The sequence below is a fragment of the Hyalella azteca genome, unplaced genomic scaffold, assembly GCF_000764305.2.
Source record: "Hyalella azteca isolate HAZT.00-mixed unplaced genomic scaffold, Hazt_2.0.2 contig11974, whole genome shotgun sequence".
Classification (NCBI taxonomy): Eukaryota; Metazoa; Arthropoda; class Malacostraca; order Amphipoda; family Hyalellidae; genus Hyalella; species Hyalella azteca.
The window spans coordinates 47,031-71,035 of NW_025941947.1; the positions used below are offsets into that span (position 1 = coordinate 47,031).

The window sequence follows — 24,005 nt, forward strand, 5'->3', positions numbered from 1 at the left end:
TAACTGAAGTGGTTTAGCAAGAAGGTTTTTGATGGGATAAAGCCTGCTTATTTGCTCTGTTCATAAAAAGTAGACTTGAGTGACCTAATACAAACGTACGGAGAGTAGCAATACGTAAGTTATTTAAGAATGTGACTTATGGGGTCACATTCCAATTTTTACAGCTGCATTCAAGTTCAAATATTATAAAAGTCATAACCCTGGAACGATTGAAGAAAACCCGTTACGACTACGATGGTCTATCTAAAAAAATTTGTTTATTAGCAAATTTCTGACTTAATTTCATAACAAGCCTGGCCACAAAATTTTTCCACGTATCCAATGATTTGTCGCACAATAATTGTTCATTAAAAGTTATAATAAGAAATATTAATAATGAATTCATTTGATCAATAACAAATTTGAATTAGAAGACATTAGATGATTTTTTATGCACATGTAATTATCAATATATTGCTCATTCGTAACATGTAGAAAACTGGAGAAAATTGAAGCAACTATACACTCGTACAACTGATTTACAACATGTACAAAACTTTAGAAAATACCAGCTACTAAACACTCGTACAACTCAATTGCAACATGTACAAAACTTAAGATAATTCCCGCAACTAAACACTCGTTCGTACAACTCATTTACGACATATACAAAACTTAAGAAAATTTCAGCAACTAAACACTCGTACAACTAATTTAACACAATGTACAAAACTTACACCAGCTGCTGCTACCGCTGCACCACTGCACGGCCACGTCTCATCTGTACGACGAGTCTGCCTTCCTCCGCGACCCGCAGCTCCTCAAGGAACTCATCAACGTCCTCGCTGCCGTCGCCGAGTTCGACATCGTCCTGGAAGACTCCCTCACCAGGGGTGTTGATAACTGAACTACTGGCTGTTGTTGGGTCACTGACACTGCTGTTTGTGTTACTTGATCAGTTATAGCTAAGCTAAAAGGCGGGCTACTTGATCACTGAAGCGTGTTACTTGATCACTGAGGTGTGATACTTGATCACTGAGGCGTGCTACTTGATCACTGAGGCGTGCTAGTTGATCACAGATACGGGCTGCTTTATTATAGATATTTTTCCACCTTGTACTGAAGTTTTATGATGGCTAATGCGCTGTGTGTCTATCAGCTTTTTATTTTAAGTAGTAAATAACGAATAAACTCATAAATACTCAGTCTGTGAAAATGTTTGTAAAGTTGAGCCTTGTAAATCGACAGAATTTATCGTTTTAGTCCTTATCATAAAATGCTTCCTAAACGTTCACATCACTCAAGTGTACTATGCGGCTAAAAATAATATAATTAATAATTATAATTAAAAGTTCTGCTAATTCTTCAGAGAAGTTCTCTTATGCTCGTTCAGTAGAATGAAATTCCTTATTCCAGAAAAGTTCAATTCTGTCTCATTTGTGTTGTCTCCATGATAAAATCAAAAGTGTGGGAAAGGCGCGCTCTCATTCACGACTTAAAATCATTAGGACACATTCGATGAATGTACGCCATTCATCTTAGTCTTTTTCTTGATTACTTATTGAATTATTGATTATTTTTTCTGGGGCTCGAGTTATCCTAAAAATCGGAGCTTACTCAACTAAAATCTAGGCGATCACTGAGTCTGCTTTTCTCAAAGTCTGCTTTTTCCTTTTCAGCACAAACTTCGATTACTGCTTCTAAGCAGAAGAGCTTTCTGATAACCCAGCCTCTAGGAAGCATAAGCTGTCGTGAACGTAACTTTGTATCATCAATTGACTGGAGACCGCTTCTCTACCAACTATCCACTTTCCCATTTGTAGTTTAGACTATGATACGATAAAATTTATCTTCTCTTTCCTCGTATATTGTGACCAAAAGATTTGCCTGATTTAATTTTTCGCCATTCCCAATCAGCCATTTTGACTTGACATAATCACTCTATATAGTTTTATCCAAATTACTATACGCACGCTTCCAAAAGATACTCTTTTTTTTAATATCATCTTTCTTCTGAGCGGAAACCTACATATTTTTGCTGTCGTTTTTATGTCAAAAGTTTAGCTCTGATCATTATTAAAGTATTCGCAGTATAAATTTTTTCAATTGAACTATTTTATTGAAATTACATGTCACCATTGTAGGAGAAACTCTGAACGATCTGATAACATAATTGTTTGATATTCATTTCATTATAAATTAGGATGTTAGTGCAGCTAGAGGATTTAGTTTCTAGTCATATTTTCGCATAGTTTTAATAATAAGAGTGTGCTCATGTTTTACGTGATCATCTGAGTGATTTGTGTAAATAAATACCGTATAACGTTGTAGGTATTAGTTCTACGAACATGTGAAACCCAATCAAGTTGGCAACTCTCGGTCACCTCACACATGTTCATAGTTTATTGTTGTTCTCGACCGGTTAGCTCACAACACTCATTTTTCACGCTGACAAACACATTAATATCGAAAATTATACGATAATTTCAGTCATATATTAGCCCTATTGATCTTATTCTATCTAGGAAAAGCTCATGATTGGTCTACCAATTTACCAATTTTTACAGCTGCATGCATGGTAATTCAGTCATGGAAAGATTTTTTCATTTGTTTTCCTATGAATCAATGAGTTTGTTAACTAATATTGTGTATACCTTGCAGATTGTAAGAGATTGCAGCGCTTAATTATAACGGTTGCGTTGGAAAACTGCACCCTGTCATTTCCAACTGCCTAGAATGCCCTGCGAGCTACTGTTATCTAACCTTTCACTTGTAAATTTAATTGTGTGCCAAATAGCATGTGAACTCGCGATTCTCTCAGTCGTCAATCAAAAATAATGCTCCATATATAATTTTCAAAATATTGAAAAATATTTTGTGGTGTGATCTGACCTCCAATTCGATGGGGAAAACAATTACGTATTTTTTTCTCTTTTTTTTCATTGCACTATGTTTTGCGTAACAGTGACTATTCTTGTGAACAATAGGGAGTAACATTTTCTTTGTGTTGAAGTATCCGAGATTTTCATCGCGGTACAATAAGTGTTCATTGTTTATACGCTGTCTAGTCCTTGCGAAATGGTTCCAGTTATTATTTTCTGTATTGTTAGTAGAGCCCTGGCACGGGGATTAATGAATGCATGTATTCTATTCTTGTCTCAATTGATTGCCTTTTCACCTTCCTTGTTACCGTTCTTAGAACACTCATATTATCCTCTTCATTCCACCTCCCATTTAATTCGGGCTAAGTTTTCCGCGTTTTTCTTCCTAGTATCAGATGGTGGGTATGGAATTATTCTGAGCATTAATTTGTATAGCAATTTTATCAATACAAACAGGAATGAGCTGCTAAAAGTTGAGACTGTTTTAATGTGCGTTGGGTTAATTTAGGTAATTCAGGCACGCTTTTTATGTGTCGTTGAGATTACCAACTACATCGTTCCATCCATACACTTCATGTGTTATGAAAGCCTGTTTTTTATTTCGTTTTGACCATGCCGGCATTGAAGGGTGTATAATTTTATACATTAGTTTATTTTACTAACAGCTTCCTGGAGTACTGTAGCCATCTACATATTCTTCATAACTGATTACTGACTATAACTTTGTCATGCATGGTTTGGTGTTACTAGTGTCTGTGATATTGTGACAGGAACAAAGCGAACTGAGTGTAAGGTAAGCTTTCTTTAGGAGCATATTTTATTAAGAAATCTGTAGATAATCGTTATTTAAATAATCTTGCATTGTCCATTCCAGACATATTGTGTTCGATGTTTCGTCATGCAGAAACTAACGTAAACTTTTCAGGCTAAGTTTCACGAATTGTTAAGATTATTTTGATATTTAATAATAAACTTTCGTCGTCATATTGTTTATAAATTTCCTGAAGCTACGTCGATCAGAATGGTTCTAAATTGATCACTTTCATTTGTAAACATATGATCTCAATGCGGATCTCATTTTTCCAGCACAGTCACTGACTTTTAGATAGGCTATTTAGCTCTGTATCCGACACGAAGTTTCAGAAGGTATGAAGGTATGAATGCTTGTGCTTTCCTTCTCCGTCTTCCGTCTCTGCGCTTTCCGTCGGCTGTCCTGCGGATGGCTGACGTCAACGTATTGTTCAAGTANACGAGCTACAATTTACGTTAGTTTCGTTCATGTTACGAACGAGCTACAATTTACAATAGTTTCGTTCATGTTACGAACGAGCTACAATTTACAATAGTTTCGTCTATGTTGCGAACGCGCTACAATTTACAATAGTTTCGTTCATGTTGCGAACGCGCTACAATTTACAATAGTTTCGTTCTTGTTGCAAACGAGCTACAATTTACAATAGTTTCGTTCATGTTGCGAACGAGCTACAATTTACAATAGTTTCGTTCATGTTGCGAACGCGCTATAATTTACAATAGTTTCGTTCACGTTGCGCACGAGCTACATTTTACAATAGTTTCTCTCATGTTGCGCGCGATCTACAATTTACAATAGTTTCGTTCATGTTGCGAACGAGAAGTCAACGTGTCATGCGTATCACGTTAAGGCTTGTAACGTTATGTTGTTTTTGAAAGAACTAACTGCAATAATTTTTATTATCTTGCAACACTTTCGGTTTCTTTATGAATGCAACTAAATGTAAAAACTTGAAAAAAATTCTGAACAGGTTGGTTATTGAAATTTATTTATCATAAACGAACGTGTTTAGATAGCCATACGTCGTCATCCTTTTTTTTAACCGTTAGTGGGCGATGCTTTTTCGGTACATACCGGCACCTTACGGAAGATAAAATGCTAATCGAAAGCGCCGGACTCACGTTGGAAGCGTTTGAAGACCGGTTCTTTCATCACAACAAAGACTTCGTGAATACATGTATTATCAATAGGATGACCAACTTTGCACGTAATATGATTTATTATCTTTTCCCGAGATTCTTGTAATAAGTTTGGAATATCATTAAACACTTAAGTTTCTATTGCATGATTTATCAAGGAGTTTTGATATCTCAATGGGTATAAACGATATTTTAGGGGTAAAACTCTGGCATAAACGGTTTGGGCCGGCAGAGGACTTGGGATGGGCCTGTGGCCGCGGCCTCCGCGGCGCCGCTTTTGGAAGCGGCGGACCAAATATCCAGGGCTCGTCTACTTACGGCGGCGAAGAAAGAGAGTGGCTTGTGGCTTCACGCTATTCCTTCGGATGCTCTTGGAACACTTCTAGATCCCGACTCCTTCCGCGTCTCAATTGCTCTTCGAGTTGAAGTCGCATTAGAAACGACGGGCACATATGGTGAAACGACTGGTCCTTTAATATCACAGATTGGCCGTCGCATTACGGAATTGTCCGGCGAACATAGAGAGACTCTATGGTTGGAGCAAAGGTTGGGTTTGGCTGTGCAGAGAGGCAATGCAGCTAGCATCCTAACAGCAGTCAGAGAAAAGTTCGACGTGGGCCCGCTCCTCGCTCGCGTCACAGCTCAGTGACCCTCGGAGTCGGTGTAGGCGACCATCAGAGGCGTTAAGGTCGGGGCCCTGATCATTGACATGAAACCATTCCCTGTTTTTAATTAATACAATTAATTCCCTTTTTGTTGGAATGGTGAGTGTGGGAGGCCTTTAAAAAAAAAGGTATTTTAGGTTTAGCTCATTTTTTGACAATATTTTATGAAATTACTAATTTTCCTTCATCTCATGGACTTTATCATAGGGACATATCATACGAGACATTTACTTACTATTCCATGTTGAAGGTGCCCCTGGGACCTCAAAATATCAAAGTCGTTTAGAGTAAGAATTGATACGATACCAATAAAACATTTTATAAGGAAATTTTTTGAAATCTAACTAGGGTGATCGGAATGAGTCTCTGTCGGTTCAATGGAGAAGTTATCAATAAATATTGTATTCATGTTTTTTCTGCATCTATAACGGATTATTCATCTTTTGACTGGAGAAAGTTACATATAAATTTATATTTAACAAACGAATTTTTTTTAAGTTATTTTTTAAATTCTGTCAAAATATTAATGGCAATATCAATTATACGAATACCCTTTTGACAGGGTAACTCAAAAAGTAAATACATGTCAACGCCTCTAGCTGAAATCCGATTTCGCATTCTTCGTCGTGCATGTAGGCTGTAGGCGTAGGGTATAAGTTGCATTTGAAATGTCCTCTCTGACAGTGACCGCTGAATTACTTTTCTCATGCGATCGAGTTGATTGTTCGTTTATTTTCAGGTAACTGGATGATATTGACGACTCCTTTTGCGATTATTTAATAGAGTTTTTTCGGGTTTTCGATTTGAGGCTCCGAAAAGTGAATATCAGTAAATCCTTCCGTGTTCACGAAACAAAGAAACATGTTTTTATCCACAGCTCGTGATTCGAACGACTTTATATATGTTTAAATGATTGATACTTGAACTCAGGCCATCAATTCCTTGTTCCAAATTTGCGATGTCACTCTCACAGCCGTACGTTCTGTGATTTTTTTCTTTCTTCGGTCTTAGCATCGCCGATTTGTAGTGCTAGAGATTATCACTACAAAATTGTTGATGCATGATTGTAGGAGTAATTGATCTACATGAATTTGAGCCTCATATCGAACGAGACATATGCTTACTATTCTACAGGGTGACACAAAAAAAAACAGAGCTCATAAAAAGTTGAATAATTTCCACAATACTCAAGTAATCCTGTTATTTGTTTCAGATTCATTAAGAAGACGGATTGATCTAAGAGTCTACCACGTGTGAGCTTCGAAATAATTCCATAGAATTTTTGTTTCAAACTGAATAAAATTTCAGGAGTTATAAGACTTTTAGTGAGCTCTGTTTTTTTTGTGTCACCCTGTATTTAGGAGGTCACTTTTACGACCGTATATAATCATAGTTCTTCAGACTACGAATCGATACGATACCATTTTAAGGAGGGAATGGGAATCTAAAAAAAAATTTGAATACGAGTATTAGGAGACTAGAAAGTATTCTATTAAAAATGTCATTTATAAATACTAAAGTCACGAATGTTTTAGATTAATAACGGACTATTTTGCCTGCTTCGGTAAAAAGTTGCATATAAACTTACACTTTATTTAAAGTTGCATTGAAATATGTCAAATATACAAATGATTTTGTAATTGATCAATTTCATTCGAGTTTCTAAAGACCCTTTGAACAGAATTCGTTTTGATCGGGTAACTCAAAAAACATATAGTGGAACAGTGGAGGATCGAATTCTCCCAAATAGCTGTGAGATAGATGCACGCTTTTGATTTTTTAGTTCTTTGAGGAATTTGTTATTACAAAATAGCGGGTATCCCAACATTACGGTAGTAACTGTATGAGAATAATAATAGGAAATTAAAAAAAGCCGAACTCAACTACTCTGTTATGGACTGGAAGACTTGGCCATAAAGTGGATTGTCAATTACTTTTACCAATATTTGTATGGCAAGAAATTCATCATCAGAACTGACCACGCACCTCTACATTGGTTGAAGCCGAATAATGACAAGAACTCGCGTCTATCACGGTGGTTACTAAGCCTGGAAGGAAAATTTGTAAGTACGAGAGAATTATCGAGTTGAGTTTTAAAAATTATCAATATTAATCCTATTTAAGGAAAAGCTCACCTAACACTCGTGAAATTATGTCAGACTTATTGCCGTTTCAAAGAAGTGAATACTTTTAATCTGCTCCGTCCCGGTCAGAGCAGGAAATTATTAAATGTTGGCAGTTTGATGAGCTTCAATCAAATTAAATAGATTCTGGTCCCATCGACGCGTAATGAGCTTTTCTTTCTCTGCGACATTTGATTGCAGTCACCCTTGTGAAAGGAAAACGCGTTAATTTTTTTCATCGGATCGATGTGACGTGAGTTTTATTCGTGTTTTTATTTATGTGTTTTATGTCGTGTTTATAAATGCCATACAGTAATTTTTCCAGCTCTAATAATTCTTATCAATAATGTTATTGTGGGTTAAATTCTGTCTATAATTTGGCAGCCGTCAAACATTGCACATCAACCAGGTTGATGCCAAAATAACAGCAAGGACATGAGAAATCTCATAGCATTACTGCCGGTTCATCGTAATAGAGGACAAAAACTTGTGCATTTTCCTTTTAACGTCCCTTCTAACTTTGAATGGGTAATAAAGAGCCACTTCGTTGAATCGGTCTTGATCTGGTAAAGATCGAACGGAGCTAAAAGTGAACATATGGGTCGCCCAAAGTCGACCGCTCCCAAACCGGCTCACCCGATCGGGTAAGAAATTACCTTGTTTAAACCGGCTGATGGCCCGCTTTGAACCGGCTCGCGGCCTGGTAAAAAAGACAATTTTTCACCCACTTCCCAGCGGTCGTGGAGCACTGCAACTCAACGAGGTCGGTATGAAAATTCCTTCATTGCACTCGCTTACCCTAGCAAAATTGTGATGTCGATAACAGTATTCAATGATGCTCTCCGATTTCCATTAATGTTGACCGAGTCCATTATCATGCACATTGATACTTTCAGAGATTATACATAGTGTGATAATACATAGTAAAACGTGGCTACCTAATTTTGATTATTTATTACGGAAGGAAACTATGACTATGTAGCGATCTTGAAGGAGAGATTGATGGAGAAATATTACATGTTGCAGGAAATAAGTTTTAAGCGCTTAGTGCAGATCCAGATGTAGGGATTAAACAAGACAAAACGTAAATGTAAGTAATTTTATTCGCGTTTGCAGCTGAGAATGCTTACAAAAATCCTGCCTTTTTGTGAGAATTAGAGCAAATCGGAATTGCAATTTTTTTTTCTAATTTCTAGAAACCAACGCCAAGCAGGTCGATCAGAAAAAAGAAAAATTGTGAACTTGTTCAATATATGAATGAAAATTATGCAGTGGAATTGTAAAGTATTAGGTTAGCTGTGAGTATATACCTGACATTTTATCCACTGAATTCTCAAATTAAAATCTGCAATAACCATGCCACAAACAGGATAATGATTTTTGTTCATCATCAGAAGACAAATGGTGACAGAAGGACAAATCAAAACTTGGAGTAATCGAGGCTTGCTGAGGGTAACTCTTCTTTCTTGCCCAACGCACAACTTTGATGTGCTTCTTCAATCAAGTTGTTGGCGTGAGGATCTTCGATTCAAAGACTTGTAGATCTGGAAATCCCCGTTTAATATTAGTAATAGAGTTCTTTTAAATATTTTCAATGTTATTTGTTCGTGTGTTTGAAGCCTGACACTCTGAATATATTGAGACAATTCGACAATGTTATCTTAGTAACTGTCGTGTCAGAATATATTTTGTAAATGGTCTTGAAAGTTCATTTGCCGTGTTGTAACCATGGGGCCTTGACGGCTGGGAACTGGATTGAAGAATGAAAAACTTGACCTAATGCAAAGTCTACCCTAACGAAATTTCTTCTCAAGTCAAAATGTGGAAAAAATCTAGCTTCAAACTTTTAGATGGGTAATTGAATCGAATTTCTCTCCGATATTGGTTTACACATGTCGAAATTGAATGGCCACTAAAATTGAAGGCGTAGTGCTAGATTAATTTGAATTAACGGTCTGAGTCACCTAAACCTAATTAGAACAAAGAATTAATTAACATGGATAACCGAATGCATAGGACTTGCCGAGACCACCTTCTGTGTTTTAGAGTTCCTTACGTTTCATCACTTCATGTAGTTATTATAGAATTCGCCTCGCTGTAAAATAAATAATAATTTTATATTCAAAAAGTTAAGCTCTAAAGTATTTCTTACAGTTCGTCCGTTGAGAGGCTGAGTGTTGCGGAAATTATCCATCAGATTCGTCCCACGTAGGTTGCTGAGCTTTCGGAACTGTGATAGCTGATGATAGAATAAAACAAATTAGTTGAATATCACAAAGTGAAATAAACCTTGATCCTCCTGGAAACGTATCTAAAAAAGAACTTCAATCTTGCAGAAATACTGTCTGTTCTTACATACTGGTCATAAGATGCCAAACAAAATTTTAAAAGGTACCATCTTTGGATGACTGTTTGTACAGTAGCCTTATGGGAAAATTGAAAAAGAAAATTGCCAGAATGGTGCTCTAGAACATCGTCTATAACCTCAGTGCAAAAGCAAGCCATGTAAGTTGTTCAAAGCTTGGAAGTATATCTCATACAGTCTAACTTAGGCCTTATTGTGGCGTTCGTGAGGCATTTTTGAGTCAGAAGCAAGGGTGGGTAAAAATTTTGGTTAGTGGGCGAAATAACTAAATTTTAAGATTTTTTGCCACCGAATATTCATAGATAAAAAAAGCTATCCAAATAAAACACAAATAGACTATTAAAATTAAATGTATATTAAAATATGACATGACTTCAAGCCTCATTGTACGTAAATGTGTTCCTCGGATTCACTTACTTAGTGTTGTTACTGCTGTATAATGTAGTATCATTAGGTTAGTGACTGGAGTCGAGCATCATTATTAATTTGTTCTTTGTTTATTGTTACTGTAAGTTTTTAACGGATTGATTCTGGAAATTGCAATCAAAAGCAGCAACATCAAAATGAACCATAATTTCAACGAGACTTTTGACGAAAGTTTTAGTTCACTGCTTTCAGCCATCGTTGGACGCAGAATTCTGAGGTCCTTGCAGAAAACGTTGCTCGATAGAAATTCAAGGTGACAAAAGTTTTGTGACATGATACGGCAATCAATATAACTTTTCATCTTAAAAAGAAATTGGTTCAATTCGAAGTATATATGGAAGAGATGAAATTACCTTGAGTTGCATTACCTCGAATAATTTATTTCCATGTTGCGATTGGAATTTCTTTCTTTGGAACGCAATTTTTGACCTCGTTTTAAAAAGACGCCATGTAAAAATTTTTACCAGTTGCAACCTTTGTCTATGCATAGAAAGTGAGCCTCTGGTAAGCTTTCCTCTGGTCTTAAGACTAAGCGAGTAGGACTAGGCTGCATATATGTATAGCGTACAGAGATTCAAATGCCCCCTTCTTTCCCCCCAGTATACGAGGGGAGGGAGGGGGCATTTATAACGAACTTTTTAGATTCGGCTGTGTCCGTCCCGAAGGTATCAGGTGCCACATACGCGCGCCCCAAGATCGCCCCCCATGCTCGCTTGGCCTCTGACCGGATTCTATTCAGACGCTTATTTCGCTCGTACAACCAGAGCGTAAAGCTGTCATAGAGAGGCTAATTTACGAGCTGCGCGTGCTAAAGGCGTCTTTAAATCAGAAGCAAACACCACCAAAATTTCGATGGTGTAATATTGGACTGGACCTAATTTTGAATATTATAAATTATCCCATGCCAGCTCAATTCACATGATTATCCTAAATCGTTTCGCCTGATTTCAAAATCATTTTTGTTAATGAAAGAGAACTTCTCCAGTGTTTTTTATCCGGCAGGTTAATTAAACTCGTTTGTGGGATGCTTCGTACAACCGAATATTAATCACATAATAGATATTAATAATTGACTTGAAACAGCGCCTGCGGACATCCCGATATCTTAGGAAACAAATAAAATGGAAAGTTCTGAAAAATCATCGGTAAATAATGAGCTCGCATATGCGGCCTTGTGAATCATTTTCTATATCGCATGATTTAAATTTTCTGGTAAAATACGAAATGACATCGTTGGGTTACTGAAATGAAGTTTTAGCGATAGCAAAGAAATAATGACCAACCTGCTTTTAGAAAGATTGTAAATATCCAGAATAAATATTTAGCTATCCTGAATATACCATTCCCACACTCACCATCAAATTTAAAAAGTGAATCAGACCTCATGTTTTCGCTTAAATCTCACAAGAACCAATGCATCATTAGAAATATAACTCAGCACTCACTGCAGTGAATGACAGAGAGCGCATTTCTCGTCGACGAAAACGTGAAGTCACGGACGGACGGACGGAAGGACAGACAGACGGACAGGCAGACGGACATGACGAGCACAATAGTGCATTTTTTCCGTAAATTAGAAAATGCGCTAAAAATAGCCATATCTCGCCTGTGCTGTCGAGACGGGCACAGTGTGAGCGAGGACTGTCCAGACGACAGCTTGGTTGCAGGGCGGCGTAGTAAGGCTGCCCCGGTAGCGGTAGAACACTTGCTTGTTGAGCGGCAGTAGCGCGCTCAGGGCGCTGGCTCTTGGCACCACCGCACTCTTCCCTGATTGATGTTAAAGACATTTTCTATATTGTGACAGTGACATTTTTTGAAGATTGTTATATCACATTGTATGAGAAATCATTTTTATTAAAAAATTAAATTTTAAATTTTGTGTTGTCTACGTATTTATATATGAGGGACAATATATTCATAGGAAAAACATACCTATGCAATTTTTGTAGAGCAATTACAGCGAGGAATTAACTAATGGTGAAGAGATCTGGTAGACTTGCAAAAAATGACATTATTAGAATTTTATCGGCTTATAATTAAGTGATCAACTGCCTCAAAATGATACATGTATAACATTTGTATATGTGTGCACTGTGCATACGTGCTTTATCGTTCGGCTGTTCAGATTGCCCATATTTTTTTACTTTTTGATGCCTGATACATCAGTTAAGAATGAAATTCGTGATAGAAAATTAAAATTTAAGCTAAAAATGATTCAGGAAATCAATAACCATCTACCAGGCAGATTAGGAGTAGTGATTGTCAATTCCGTTGCACGGGCATAAATTTTTCAGCTAATACGAGTTGATTTGAGTACACTCTATATTAAAATGTATGTATTTTTTATCCACAAAATGACTTGCTAACCTTACAGTCTTGTATTCAGTAAGACTTTAAAAATTCGTGGATAGAAACATCTATAAGGAAGTCGTCAACATGCCTACCCCAATTGCGCCCTGATACTGCATGCGTACCAATCCGTCATAGAGATATTAGAAGCGCGAATTGGAGGACCGTAATGTGAACGAAAACTAAATGCAAAGAGCAATAAAACTAACACTGAGAGCAAAGATTTAAGCAAGCAGGTTGATGTAACAAAAAATGGTTGCATTGAATATTTTAATATTTTTGGTGTTGCGGCAAAGTAGGAGGGATGACGAAAGTGATGACGTTAGTATACAATGTAAGAATGTGGCTACTACATGTCTAGGGTCAATGCTGTAGGCAAGAAAATCATTTGATCAGAGAGAATAAAGATAGATTTGAAATGGAAATTCATTAGATTAAGAAGATGCTTCAAAATTGAAGTCGTTTTTCCGCAAATAATTCCACATACCTCCTGAAATTATTGCAGGAAATACGTTCAAGATCGGGCCGAGAGCCGCGTTGCCGTTTGGGGAAACCTGGAAGAGGATTGACAGAACAGCCAAACCTTGTTGATCGTTGAGGAATGCATTTGGGGTTAGTCCTTGTTTCTTGTGGACGAGGTGCATCTCTAAGGGGAACCTGTTGAAAATAATGAGCAGCCTGCTTCATATCTTGGTAGGCGAGCTGGCAATTACTGTAGTATAAAATTATTCATTCACTGTCACAAAATTATTCACCTGTGACATCACTGATCTCAGTGACGTCACGGGCATTAACCAATCACTGAAATGCGATCAAACCAGTCAACCAATCCGTCATGGGAATGACGGGTTTGTTTACGTTTCTCGATCTACGTGACGTAACAAAAAAGCTGAACTGAAAGACGGAACTTCTCGTGGGTCAACCTTATAAACTTTAACCATGGTGTTACCCTGTGTTCATACAACTTGACGGATACAGGAATTCAGATAAATTTATTATCCAGTTACTTATTTTTTTCGTTACTGAGGGTATACTGATTTCCTTAAGAAGCGTTTTTATTGCTCACTTCCAAATAGTTAAATGACCCTCAATACAACAAATTCAAGTCATGTCACCCAACAAAAAATGCATTTTTGTAGAATTGTTTAATCTAAGCAAATTGCAGTGAGATTCACATTTACAGAACCTTTTGCCGTCAATGGTGTGTTCAGAGCCCTGCGAGTCATTCCTGCCCCAGTGGAAATGCACGTTCGTCAATTCGTAGACTCCAGACAACCCGCCTCCCGACAGCAGTGGCAATCCCCGAGGCGAAGTGACCGTCAAGGATACTGGCACAATAAAATTAATTGAAGTAAATTTGAACACTAATGTTAGAACACCGAAGAAAATGAAGGCGCAAATTTTTTAACAGTAAATAAGTAAACCTCTAGAAAAGATGAGTAGAAGAGAAACGATTTCTGCAACTAAAATGGTAGAAACATAACTTTAGACTGAAGTTACCGTCAAGGATACTGGCACCATAAAATTAATTGAAGTAAATTTAAACACTAATATTAGAACACCGAAGAAAATGAAGGCGCAAATTTTTTAACAGTAAATAAGTAAACCTGAAGAAAAAATTAGTAAAAGAGAAACGATTTATACAACTAAAATGTTAGAAACATAACTTTAGGCTAAAGTTACCGTCAAGGCTACTAGCACCATAAAATTAATTGAAGTATATTTGAACACTAATATTAGAACACAAAAGAAAATTAAGGCACAAATTTTTTAACAGTAAACAAATAAACCTCAAGAAAATATGAGCAGAAGAGAAACGATTTCTACAACTAAAATGGTAAAAACATAACTTTGGACGGTAGTAACCTTCAAATGCAGGGTCTGCGAGTGATTGAAGTGAATGGAAATTTCTGCATTAGCAGAGGTCATTCCACAGACAGTAAAGGCTACAAATAACTCAAATTGTTGTCCAGAATATTTATTTTTAACTGAGAAAAAACTTTATCATTGTGGTGCTAGGATAGGAATGGAAGTACCTAAATCATCAGTTATTAATAGAAAATAAGTTAGTGATTATCGATCGTCTAGTATTTATCCTGATTTTTTAGGATGCCTAAGTTTTTTTCACACGAAAAATTATATTATTAAGAAAATGATTTGTTGTCAATATAATTCGCAATCAATTATTCCAGTTTGCTAGTAAAATATTGAGAGGAAAAAATTCTGGCCACATGATATTAATGAAAAGCAGTGAAATAAATAATGATAACAAATAAAGATAGAAGTAAACAATAAATATATGAAATTAATGGAGGATTAAGTCGTGAGCAACAAGCTTGAAAAATTCTAACGTACACTATCGCGGCGAAAAAAGTAATGTGTACTGATCGTTGAAAAATCTATTCTTCTGTTCAAATAAAATTAAATCATTTTTCAACAATTTTTGCACTCAGGCTACACAAAATTAATAGAGAATTTTAAGTTTAACGTTGCAAGTTACTTAATTAATTATTCAAAATGCAAATTAACAACTCAAAAACTTAAGAAGGTAACAGCTGAGAGTCGAAAGATTTATTGCTTTTATCCAATATTTCAATGTATAACGGACACAATAATAGCAATTCTGCATCTATTTGGTCGAGAAATAGTTGAACACGTCTGCGTCTTATCCGCGAAGAAAAAAGTCTTTTCCATATTGTCCTTACGTTCGTTGTTTTTTACTCACAGGTTTGCTGGTTGTTAGTGGCAGTCAAGTTTACTGGAGGGAACTCATAGTTCGTGTACACGAGATCCCCAAAAAATTTTACTTCAGTTTTTGAGTCGACGATATTGATGGGCGACTGGCGGTGTCTGGAGCAGTGGAGCGGGAACTGCTGCGGCCACGCATCTTTTTCTGCGTCGAAAAAAATAATGTGTGTGAAAAAAATAATTATGTTAAAAAATTACCATGCCGAAACATGCAAAAGGTCCTAGTAAAGTTATATATTAATATGTATTGCTTTAACTCCGAATGAAGTGAAGTTTTGAATATCAATTAATTAGTGAGTTATGTAAGGAAAACCCCGAGATTAGCTTAAAATCTATTAATAAATTCAAGCGTCCATTATAGCCATTAGATGAGTGGGGGAATCTACCAATTAAGTCTTTTCGAAGCCATACATGAATGTCGGAGACGATACCATGTTTTATAAACCGATCTCATTACTAAATGTTCTCGAATTAAATAATAATTTGTGGAGTTTAATGTTATCAATAGCATAGTTAATGCAGTACACAATGAAAATGTACTGATATTATAATTACGTCTTGTTGAACCCAAACGCACGATAATTGAATCGTGTAAACGAATTCGATTTCTTAACTGTGTATATAATTGTGAAACTCGATATTGCTATGAAGAGTAGCATCCAAATAAGGATATATTCTTCAAAACGGCGTTAATAAGACAATGAAGCTTTCAACCTAATATTAAAATTCATATTCAATTGGATTGTAAGACTCTCTAAGGTTATCGTGTTATCTCGTTCTTACCGATGTAGCTGTAGGATCTTGATTCGTCGCCACCTGCAAAACGGACAATGACTCAATTATTTATTTTTATTGTAATTCTCAATCTGAGAAAATATCCATCAGATATTGTATTTAAATTCTATTACCATGTGTTTATAAGATGGCTCCCGTGATACTAAGAATTCAAGTTTAGATTTTCTTAAAGTCCTAATTTAAGTTTTAATTCCCTTTTAGTTAGAATTTTCTTCAAGTTTAAATTTTCTTCACGTTTTAATTCTTGAGAAGATTTTCATACGGCCGATTGAAAGGAGTCCCATACGGCCAATTTCAAAAATATAACTTTTTACTTTTTTAATCGGAATTTGATCGTTGTTTAAACCTGATATTGACAGGCACGCAATTTCTGCTCATTTATATTTCATGCATTGATGTGGGCAAAACATAATAGCATTCGTATATGTGACGATGATAATACCTACTGAATTGAAGTGCATCTAAACTGAATTCGAATTCAAATTGAAAACATAAATAGTATTAACAAGCAACTCTTTTTCATACATGCATGACATGCAAATTATGTTTGCAACAGGAATCCTGAGTAATTTGGCATCATCAGCGTGAACTAATTTTAAATAATGAGGTACACCCAAAATGTTATGGGTAATATAATCATCGTCCACGCTCGACAATCAATATCCATCGTAATAACAAGTGTTCTAAAATAACAGAATGTATAATAGAAGTGTAGCTAATAATCATTCGTATTAATACTTGTTCCATAATTTTACTGACCAGCATGCATCGCTAGTGACAGGAAGACCGTGACCGCCCCAACGAAATGCATCTTGACCACGAGAACTCGACTTGACATCAAGCCTCCAAACTATAAAAATTTAAATTTACAGTGTCAGTTTGTTGAAAAAATGTTTACCACAACAATCATCAATGAGCTCATACTATGTTCTTATTTCTTCTCTAATATTTTATAACAACAAGACAATTTGTTTCATCAGAAGATGCGCAGCTAGCGATGATGTAGTCTTACCTCCTGGCCTGCGGAGTGCACTATATACTTGCTTGCTACTGTAGTCCTTCCACTGAGGCGTGTTATCTACATAGGAAACTATTCAGTTATTTGTTCATACTAGTAAGGACCAGTTCAATAATTCTATGAAGAATCATATTGGTTTCGCTAGCTCTAATAATGGATAACAATAATAATGAATGAAAGCACGTGACAGGCGCAACCCTGAAACGATTGCGAACATTTACTACATCAGGTTGTTGTTTGTTCTTGACTCAACGTTAAAATCGTTACAGAAAAGTGATTAACAATGAGAATTAAAAAAATGAGGATGCGTTTATTTAGCTTCTGCTCTCAATATATTGTTATTATACATAATTTACATACTGGTGCTTTTTTAAATTGAGCAAGGGATTTTATCTTCTTTTTCACAGACTCGTTTTCTACAATATTGTCATATTAGAAACCTCTCATCCACTTTGTCATGCATATTCAAAGAAACATTCATTATCCACCATATTTGAAATTGGTGTTCTCATTACGTGTGAATAACATTACATATGCTTGAGGACGAATTTGTCAGCGTGAACGATGCGAGTTGCTGCGAAGTAAACTTTAATTAGAATGAAATTAAAACCAAGTTTCGCCTACGCATTCAAAAGGTCCGAGTTGAGCTTTTAAATTCAAATTCGTAAGCTTAAAACAGCATGTAATTAATGATTCTAACCTGATATAACAAAGAAAATTCGTATTTATATTACAGAAAAGACATTCCTGTGGAAAGTTCCCCATTCCATCACGCATGGGGTTCATCATGAAGATTAATGCCACTTGATTTTTAAAAATCTGAGGCCTCTACAAATTTGATTGAGAGTATCGAACATGTAACGATCTTCAACTTCTTGCGTATTGAAATCCGTGATAATAATAATATCTGAATCCTCAACTATCGCTGGAAAACAATTCTGGCGATTCTTGTTATAGGTAATGTAATGTTTTCCGCACAATGCATTTTTTCGAAAGAATTTCTACCTGACAATATTAATTTTTCTCAGAGGCACTAATATAACTTAATATATTTGTATGCCGATATGACTTCCTACTGCAAACAGATAAATTTTAATGCTTTTGATATGATTCTGGATCATCTCATTGATAACGCATCATATTTCAGTCCTCGTCCATTGAGGTTGTAAGTTGATTTTGTGTTTTAAATTATCTCACGTAAATTTGACTTAACCCAGTACCGCCTGACATGAGTGACCGGAGCAATATTGTCACAAGCCTACTTCTTAAAAAGTATTAATTCGTTCAAGTGAGCGCAAAATGACTTGCACTGATGGTTGCCGCCACGTACGAAAACTTTAAAATGTTCTCTGTTTCGTATAAACGGCCTCAGGTTGCTACATTCAATAGTTTACGTATAATTTAAGTTGGAAGTTATGTTCCCGGAGAGTGACAAACGGCGGTAGAGGGTTAATAAGGACTGAGTTCATTTTAATAACATATGTTAGGAAATTAAAATATGCGCTCTAAATTTTAGAATATTTATTGACAGCTTTAATATTCAGGAACCATATTCATTGAGGAAAATTGCTCACGTTCATGCAAAAGCGAGCAAAACCATCACACACTGGACTAACTAAATTCTAACTCACCCAATTTCTTAGAATTTTATGACAAACAAATAAATAATGTTGGAGGAGTAGGTCTTTATTACTGTATCACTTGATTCGGGTACTGCAAGTACATGAGATGGTTCAGTTCATTTAGCACGCCGAGATTCTACACGGATATTTGCTTTAAGGTCGCATATTCCTCTCCAGCCTAAATATCTAAAATAATAAATGACTTAATCTCGGAAGTATGCAAAACCTAAAGTGCGGAAAGCTCTGAGTCAAAAATGGAAAGATTGTTCCGACAAAAAAAAAAACAATTACTGATTTGTTTAAATTCGTGCCATTAAAACCCTAACAATAAGGCTTTTAATACTAAAATCATACAAGTATTTTCTCTCACTGTCGTTTTATAATAAAAAAATATTATTAAATATTGAGACGGAAATTTCCAAGTTCATTATGACAATTTTTACAGCTTTGAACTGGGCACTTTGTCTCATAAACTTTTAGCTTAGACTTAATCCTTGCAAACAATCGAATCGCATTCAATGAAGAGGCACTCAAATAATTTTGAAGAACAGGAAACAAGGTTAAATCGCCCAAATTATCTTATGAACATAAAATTTAACTTAAAAATATATATTATTCATAAATAGAATTGCTGAGTTATTTTTTATTCGACAATTGGCAACATGTTTCTCATTGGGATCACTCGTAAAAACGGTTTCATTTTTAAGGTAGAAATGGTCAAAGACTACCAAAAGACATGATAAACTCATCATCTGGACCTATGCAACGTTCCAGTGCTGCTTTCCTATCTAATATTTATAATATTTATAAAAATCAAAATTTAGTGTTCGTCTTAGCAGACTGGAAATATACGGTGGTTGTCATCTGGGCCGTATCCACGATAACTTTCGTGGACATCAGTAATATAAACTAGACATCAATTATTCCAAAATGTAGGTACTCGTATTACTACTGGGAGCAAAACTGGGAGGATTGGACTAAAAAATGAAATCTGTTTGCAAAATTTGTTTGCAAAGCTTTAACTTGAAAGAGGCAAAATAGTTTATATTAATATATATACATATATATAATGACGGTCAAATTGTAGTTTTATGTATAATGAAAATTTTCAGATATAAAAAGTTGTCCTTTAAATAACATATTTTATTTGATTTATAATAACGGTTTTGTGAGGCCAGGATTTTTAAAATTTTAGGGAAAAGGTAACGTCGGGCTGACCTGCAAATTCAGTATAATGCAAGCATCGAGAAAGTAGAAATTAGCGACTATGATTCCGCTGATGATCGCTATTTTCTTTTTACTTGACAATTTGATGAAGTTCGAAGGAATTGAGAATCGTCAAAATCCTTCCTGCAGAAGAAAATTTTCGACATAAATTTTGGAACCAATCCATGTATTTTTATTGCTAGAGATTGCTGCATAAACAAAATAATTTTGGTTAATGCCACAAAAATTCAAATTATTTCTTATTTAAAGTCTACAAAACACAAAAATTGTAACTTATACCAACTCAGTTAATCATTATCATCTAACTGTATAACTGGAGCAATCAAAAAAAGTACTTAATTTCTTTAATAATAAAATGAAAGTCAAACAATAATAAAATAAACTAAAAGTTTTCAAATACGAAATTTTGAAGTAATATGTATACTATCAAATTATGACAAGATTTTTCATGTAATAATGTGCTAAATGCAATGAGGGACAGAGTGTTAAAGGATACACTCTATTAAGGACATTAAGGATCTTACACTCTATTAAGGATAGAGTGTTAAAGGATACACTCTATTAAGGAACAGAGCAAGCGAGTTGTTTACTTCAAGAAGGAGCGGTACACCTGAAAATTAGGACACAAGATCCGGTCAAGCTATCTGGGCTTGTGGATGAACTCATTTCCACTTAGATAATAACATTTTGTCATGACTTTCAAATTAACTGTTGGCATTTTTACTTATAGGCTTTTTACTTACTTGTAAGGCGATTGCCTCGAATTTGTCATGACTTTCAAATTAACTATTAACATATTTACTTTCAAACTTTATTAAATATTTGTTAAGGCGATTGACTCGAATTCCACAATAAGCAGCATAGAAATGCCAAATGATTAATATTATGCCTAAAATTATAGTCCTGTTAATTAGCAATTAGACAATTCTTTATAAACTTCACGGTACGCAATATATGAAATAATCTTTCTCATTTTCTACAGCAATATCCTTTGCTTTATAATTTATAAAACTACATTCTTGCCTTTCTAAAACAGCACAGAAACATTCAGTCAGGTCAAAGTACATGGTGACTAGGATTTTATATTGAATTAATAAAATATTTATTAATAAAGATTGAATTTCAGACGTTCGCAAGATGATAGTAGTTTAAGAAAGAGTTTGAGCAATGTCCGAAATTAAAAGTTGCTAAATTCTGTGATTACTGATGATTACTGAACTGAAAAAAAAAATATATTTCAGAGATTGTTTTCACAGGCGCTTGAAAAATCATGCTGGAGATATTTTTGACAGAATGAAAGAAACAGTAAGCGAATTGGGACTTGGGAAAGGGCTTGCCATTTGCACTGCTAGAGCCCACCACAAGAAGTGTCATTGGACCTAATGAGGGTTGAATATTATAGCTCTCACTCCAATGGCAAAAGATTTGGATTGGAGGCTGGGAGACGTTAGTTCACATATTTACCGTGTACTCAGAGATTACAGAGAGCACACTACCCGCAAGGCTAAACTGATAAATTAAGGAGAGACGTTCTACACTGTTAGAAAAATTACCGTTAACTGTATTACCGGCGTTTCATTGGCCGGTCGGCACGTGAAAAGAAACACCGTGTCGCCGTTTTTATTCTAATTTAACACTAGAAGTCCCTAAAACATCTGATAAAAACGGCGAAACAGTTTATTTTTACGGGGGACCGGCCACTAGAACGCCAGTGGGACCGTTTTTTCGCCGATTTTTCTAACAGTGTAAGAGCTTGACAATCTTTAATATCCTAAGAGACAAAGATAGTCTGATACGAAATTAACGTTCATCCTAATACAAATACTAAATTAAAGTTATTAAGTATGAATAAGTGCATTTGTACATTTCATTTTCACTTCATTCATTGACAATCATCAGGCCTCAATTATTCTTTTCATCCTCGTATCCTCCTCCAACAATCTCACAACCATATCTACATAAATATAGCTACTATCAACTACAGTATATATCAGTTCAATCGTATCTCCATAAAATAAATATAGCTAAATATCAACTATATAACATCTCAATCTTTGTTCCATAAATATGGCTAGACATCAACTATATATCAATTCAATAGTAGCTCCATATCAACTCACGATCCTGCCGTTGAGAGGTTGGTTAGGCCTGAAGTTGTTAACAAGAGGATCACCCTCGGTGTCGCTCAGACTCCTCAGTCGCGCCATCTGTCCAACGTATAATATTCAATACATATGCAACGAATTCATTTCCTGTCGATTAACTGGCATTTCTGTTCGGTGAATGAATCATAATTAATAATTATATGCGATATTTCCATGAGAAAATAAATGTACAAATATGATGGGTTATGGTGACTGTAATGACAACTTTCTATCTAGTCGATGTCAAGAGTCGTAGCTCATCAAAGCATTCACAAATAATCGTAGCTAATACAATCTATAAAAAATTACCGGAATATAAAGCTTAAAACAATGTGGGCCATAATTATAAATTGAAATCTTCACATCTTTAATCAAGGGCAGCTTTAATTAAATCTGTTCAAATGATTAGATTTAGGTCGACTAGCCCCTATGTATCCACATAACCAGGCTTTAAACAAGCACATATGCAAACATTTTCCCATTTATCATTGATGTATAATATATATTTCAATAATAACTATAATATTACATACTATACAATACTAAGCTTTTTGCACACAAAAATTATGTCTCACTTGGCTTGATGTTTCTTAATTTTATAATTTAAAATGTCATAATAATAACCGGCGTGGTCCCGTTCTATTATTATTATTGTAATGCCATATGATATGACATGATATATGTTAACTTGGCATATTACGTCACCTGTTCATCATTTATAATTTAAAATGTCATAATAATAACAGGCGTGGTCCCGTCCTACTATTATTTTTCTAATGCCCTGTGATATGACATTATAAGGGGACGTATGTTATTGTAAATATTAGATTAGTAATTTCTCCTTTCGGTTTTTAGTCACCACTGACGTGACCTCGCGTAGGAATCCACTATATCTTGTCATTCGTTTGTGCGATTCCACCACAGAGGTACGTGGTTCTTTTAGTCGTGTTTATTTTCAGTGATGACATTGCAATGGTGTTTAATTGAAGTTTTTATTGATCTTATAGTGCATATTTGTAGTTATATTCATTCATGTATCATATGTAATCCGTGCTACATTTCTGCGTTTTTTAGTTTATTTCATTAGTTCTAATTTTGCGCTTTCGTTTATGTATGTGTAGAAAGGCTACGCCGATATAAGAACTTGTTTCGATCATTATTGAAATAGTTAGTCGGCCTAATGAAAGCGCAGGTTTTTTTTTTTGTTATTTATTGTTTTTGTATTCATTGATAAGTGGTTTAAATTATTATTTTTTCTTCATTGATTCAGTTTTTATTCATCCATCTAAATGGCGATAGATATAACAACATTATCATAAGCAAATGTCTAAGGCTACTGACGGCTTTATTTTTATATAATTTATTTATGGAATGGGCCTTGACAACATGATAAATGTTAAATTAGCACATTTACATCACCTGTTTATCACTTATAATTTAAAATGTCATAAAAATAACCGGCGTGGTCCCGTCTACTATTATTGTCCTAGTGCCATATGATATGATATGATATATGTTAAATTAGCATATTCACATCACCTGTTTATCAGACACGGGCACATGATCGTCGAAGATGGTCCACGTGACAACTTCGTTGCACTTTGGAGTTGTGAGAGATCCTCGGTAGCGGTAGAAGCGGGACAGATCCCGAGGCAATACCGACGTCAGAGGGTAGAGATCCTTTGTAACGTTTTGTTCTCCTGCGCAAA

General features: G+C 35.3%; 3 protein-coding genes across 3 annotated transcripts in view; 1 reads left to right on the plus strand and 2 right to left on the minus strand.

Annotated features, from left to right (window-relative positions):
• Positions 1-3,210, plus strand: part of LOC108668692 (DENN domain-containing protein 5A) — a 43,311-nt gene extending 40,101 nt beyond the window's left edge. The window contains exons 24-25 of the mRNA XM_047883081.1: positions 165-174; positions 722-3,210. Of these exons, the coding sequence (XP_047739037.1) occupies positions 165-174; positions 722-886 (175 nt within the window). The 3' untranslated portion in view covers positions 887-3,210. The remainder of the gene's footprint in view (positions 1-164; positions 175-721) is intronic.
• Positions 3,211-8,711: 5,501 nt separating this feature from the next.
• LOC108668693 (putative carbonic anhydrase 3) lies at positions 8,712-16,569 on the minus strand. Its single transcript, XM_047883082.1, has 8 exons — positions 16,548-16,569; positions 16,274-16,306; positions 15,468-15,635; positions 13,929-14,070; positions 13,230-13,399; positions 12,000-12,160; positions 9,755-9,841; positions 8,712-9,146 (listed from the first exon to the last, which is right to left on the minus strand). The coding sequence occupies exons 1-8, from the start codon at positions 16,567-16,569 to the stop codon at positions 9,099-9,101; spliced, it is 831 nt and encodes a 276-aa protein (XP_047739038.1). The 3' UTR covers positions 8,712-9,098.
• Positions 16,570-20,713: 4,144 nt separating this feature from the next.
• Positions 20,714-24,000, minus strand: LOC125178701 (putative carbonic anhydrase 3; the record flags this gene model as incomplete). Its single annotated transcript, XM_047883083.1, has 3 exons — positions 20,714-20,762; positions 22,273-22,359; positions 23,836-24,000. Coding segments are annotated over 3 exons (276 nt in total), but the record flags the coding sequence as incomplete, so codon positions are not given.
• Positions 24,001-24,005: the final 5 nt, after the last annotated feature.